This window comes from Sipha flava, unplaced genomic scaffold (genome assembly GCF_003268045.1).
Source record: "Sipha flava isolate LNK unplaced genomic scaffold, YSA_version1 67_pilon_pilon, whole genome shotgun sequence".
NCBI lineage: Eukaryota > Metazoa > Arthropoda > Insecta > Hemiptera > Aphididae > Sipha > Sipha flava.
Genome location: NW_020273607.1, coordinates 382,627 through 386,273, shown reverse-complemented (window position 1 = coordinate 386,273; position 3,647 = coordinate 382,627). Strand labels below are relative to the sequence as shown.

Here is a 3,647-nt window from a genome sequence, read left to right as displayed (position 1 = left end):
TTCATTGCGTGCAACACAATTAGGTACAGTAATCGCCGGTTCATTTATGTTTATTTTTTTTTATTGATACAAAAACCGGTCGATAAAAACCCGTATGGGTCGCGATGCCTTTTTGACGGGCCGTAAGCGCAAAACACGAGATACGTAAAAATCATAAATTTATAATAGCAAACAGTTTTTTTTTTTTTTTTTTCCGTAAGTTTTACAGAAAATTCTCTTCAAACTGCTGCACTGGAGACACGGATCTGATAATATTCTGTATACGCAGATAACGGGAGAATCGAAAATTTTCATATCATCCACACGAGTAAACATTGTATAATGCACAATAGTGCTCATCATGGCATCGTGACGAGGTAAATGTTTGAACGTGGTCGTCATCACAAGAGTCGTAGACCGTTTCGCTGCTGCGAACACGAAACAAAGTAGAACCGTAACTGTCTACGGACGCACGTACGGAAACGCCATTAAACAGTGCGCACAGCTCGATGTAGCTACTGGACCGTAAGACCACTAATATTACGTATTTTAGACAGCGCAAACCGTTGGGTAGGTGTACTGTGATTGTACCTGCTGTCGGCGGATCCGTTCCTAGACCGTTCGATGGAGACACCTGGTAAGTGACGGTCACAAGAACTGTGCAAGTTGATTATCTAATTTTATTTGATTTCAGAAGAGATCAACGGTCTCAAAGAAACCGTGGTTGCGACCAAAGTGGCCAAAGATGAAACTACTGTGACCGAAGATGAGACGATTGTGGCCAAACACGATGAGACCACAGTGGTCGATAGTGATATGAAAAAAGAAGCTTCCGATGCCATTGATGAGTCTCCTCCTGTTGAATTTACCATAATCCATAACAAAGATAAATACACAGTTTCCATGCCACTGTTGTCTACAATTGGTCAGCTCAAAGATAAACTGGTTGACATGATAGGTGTACCTAGCAAGATGCAAAAAATCATGATCAAAGGTCTGGCAAAAGATGACCAAACTTTAGAGTCTTTGAATGTCAATTCATCTTCCAAAATTATGGTAGTCGGTGCCAAGCTACAAGATATTGTAGCCGTATCAGTAGCAAATGTGGATGAGGTTTGTGCAAATAATTGAGTTATTTAAAGACATTTTTAAAATGTTTTCTTTTCATAGGACTCAAATGCGGCCAAATCTAGTTCAACGGTTAAAGAACCATTGTGTAAAAAGAAACTACACATGAAAGTGTTAGAACGTGGTATACCAGATGATGCAATGGTTGGAATTTTAAATATTAAGGTGTGTGTTACTATAAAAATATATTCATATGTGTTAGTATTAAAAGTTATCAGTATATCTTATATTGTTTAATATTCTTTTAGGTATTTTCTGATTTTATTCTATTTTTAATTTATTATTTGATTATTATTTAAATTAAATTTAAAAAATACAAAACTTTACATTAAATTAGTTGTATATATTTTTAGCTCTTAATTAAATGGAATTGTAAAATATTGTTATTTTTTCATTCATGTGTACATTTTATAATATCTAAAAAAAAATTTTGTTTTTCAGGATCCATTACCACCTTACCCTTTAAGTGGAATGCTTAACAAACACGGGGGAAAAGTAAGACTGACATTTAAATTGGAATTGGATCAACTTTGGATAGGTACTAAAGAGCGAACTCAAAAAATAGCCATGAACACGATCAGACATGTAGTTAGTGAACCTATCGAAGGACATGCTGAATATCATATAGTGGTAAGTTAAAATGTTGAACTATATATGTATTCAAAAAATTATCTCTAAAATCAATTGTCACTATACAGGTATTATAGTAAGCCATGCATGAAAGTGTTATAAATAAATTCTTTGATATAAGTATATTGTATAATATGGTAATGTCTGTTTTATCTCCAAATAAAAGACATATAATATAGTAATAGTTATATTAGATAGGTAGTGCCTATATATTTTTAATTACAATATCAATGAAATCAAACTGTATGCATATACAATACGTTATTATCATTTTTAAATTCTTAAGAAATGTGTATATGTCTATACAATTAGGTTATACAGTTATACATTTGTATATACAATAGGTATTTTATTAAATTGACAGGTTTACTATTGGTTTAGCCAAAATTTGTGAGTATAGGAAATATGGGTGAGAGAACAGCCTAAGAAAGAGGGTGGACTTCGCCAATGAGTTAGCAACTACATTGTTATTGATACCCTAGTAGCTAGGTACTAGCTTTAGGTAGTAGCTCGTACCTAAAGAAATTGTCCTACAAATCTTTTGTGTATCTACATTAGTTGTAATTAAATCATTATTTTATTATTTACTACAGCAAATTTAAATGTTTTATTGGACTTCAAAAAGTGCTAGTCTAAAATATTTTGTTTTTTTTTTTTATATATATTAAACTGTATTAAACTCTATTTATACAAACCTAATAAAAAGTGAGACTTTTAATATTAAGTACATTCATGATAAATTTCTTTGGTATAATTTAAATGATAAAAACACATCTGTATGTTATTATAGTTAATTTATAATTTAATAAATCACAAAACCATATACTTATTCATCTAATGCAATATTTTCTATTTTTGTTTCTTTTTTATACTAGGGTTTCCAGTTGGGCACGACAGAAGCTTCTCGTTATTGGGTATACTGGGTACCAGCACAGTATATTGACTCCATAAAAGAGGCTATATTTGGAGGTTAAATGCGTCTTGTTATTATTCTAGTCGTTTATTTTTCCTTAAATTACTTATTATTTTACATTAATTTAAAAAGAATATATTTATAAATGTTGAATTTCATTTTTTTTTTTTTTTTAAAGGCTCAAAATTTTGCTTTCTATTATTTTTCATGTTCATCTTGTAAAACTTTCATAACAAATTGTATTTGTATAAATGTTTTATAATCCTATTGCTGTAATTTACAAATACATTTTACCAGGGCAAATGGTAATCATTATGATATTGTATAAAATAAAAACAAGTTCCTCTTGATAATAAATTTTGTGTTCAACAGTTAAACTTAATCATCACCATATTATCCGCCTAATATACATTTTGTGAGGTTAACCCTTACATTATCCGTCTTGGTTTTTCATAATAACTGTGGTAATATCTGTATTATATGGACTTCTACACCATTTCTGTAAACTGCATGCACCATAGCATCACATTTTAAACAAACTTGATGAAGATACTGCGGCTAAGACAGAAGTTATTTTTTCTTCTTTATCCCTATTTGTGTGAATGGTGGCTTCATTGAGGATTTCCCTGTATATTTTCTTTTTGTTTTCTTAATACTTTAAGCAGATTTAATTATTTCTGGTGTTAATGAATAATCATTGATGGGACTGTTTGGTTGGTTATCTAATTTCTACCATATGTAATGTTTGTTGATATGATTTATGATATAACAAAACAATTTTTGGCTAAGAAAATAAATGCACTGAGTTCATTTATAACCATTATATGTGCCATTAGAAGATTTTAAGATTATTTAAAATGTCAAATATTAATAACCATTTTAAAACATAATCCTGTTTGATGAGTAAAAAAACACGTTTAACCATTATAAATACACTGGTACTAATAATGCAATTAAAATAATATGTGTTTTAACAATGGTACATTCAACAGTACAA

General features: G+C 30.4%; 1 protein-coding gene across 2 annotated transcripts; it reads left to right on the top strand.

The window, feature by feature from the left end:
- Positions 1–281: 281 nt before the first annotated feature.
- LOC112691851 (ubiquitin domain-containing protein UBFD1-like) lies at positions 282–2,790 on the top strand. Of its 2 annotated transcripts, XM_025566271.1 has the most exons (6): positions 282–474; positions 533–616; positions 674–1,092; positions 1,150–1,272; positions 1,549–1,737; positions 2,613–2,790. In XM_025566271.1, exons 2-6 carry the CDS (start codon positions 604–606, stop codon positions 2,709–2,711), a joined length of 843 nt encoding a protein of 280 aa, XP_025422056.1. In that variant the 5' UTR covers positions 282–474; positions 533–603; the 3' UTR covers positions 2,712–2,790. The 2 variants fall into 2 exon arrangements, with proteins under 2 accessions (XP_025422056.1, XP_025422055.1); XM_025566270.1 differs by having other exon boundaries at positions 282–616.
- Positions 2,791–3,647: the final 857 nt, after the last annotated feature.

Coding starts and splice junctions, on each gene's coding strand:
- LOC112691851 (XM_025566271.1), top strand. Junction 1,093..1,149: donor CAGTAGCAAATGTGGATGAG/GTTTGTGCAAAT, acceptor TTCTTTTCATAG/GACTCAAATGCGGCCAAATC. Junction 1,273..1,548: donor TTGGAATTTTAAATATTAAG/GTGTGTGTTACT, acceptor TTTGTTTTTCAG/GATCCATTACCACCTTACCC.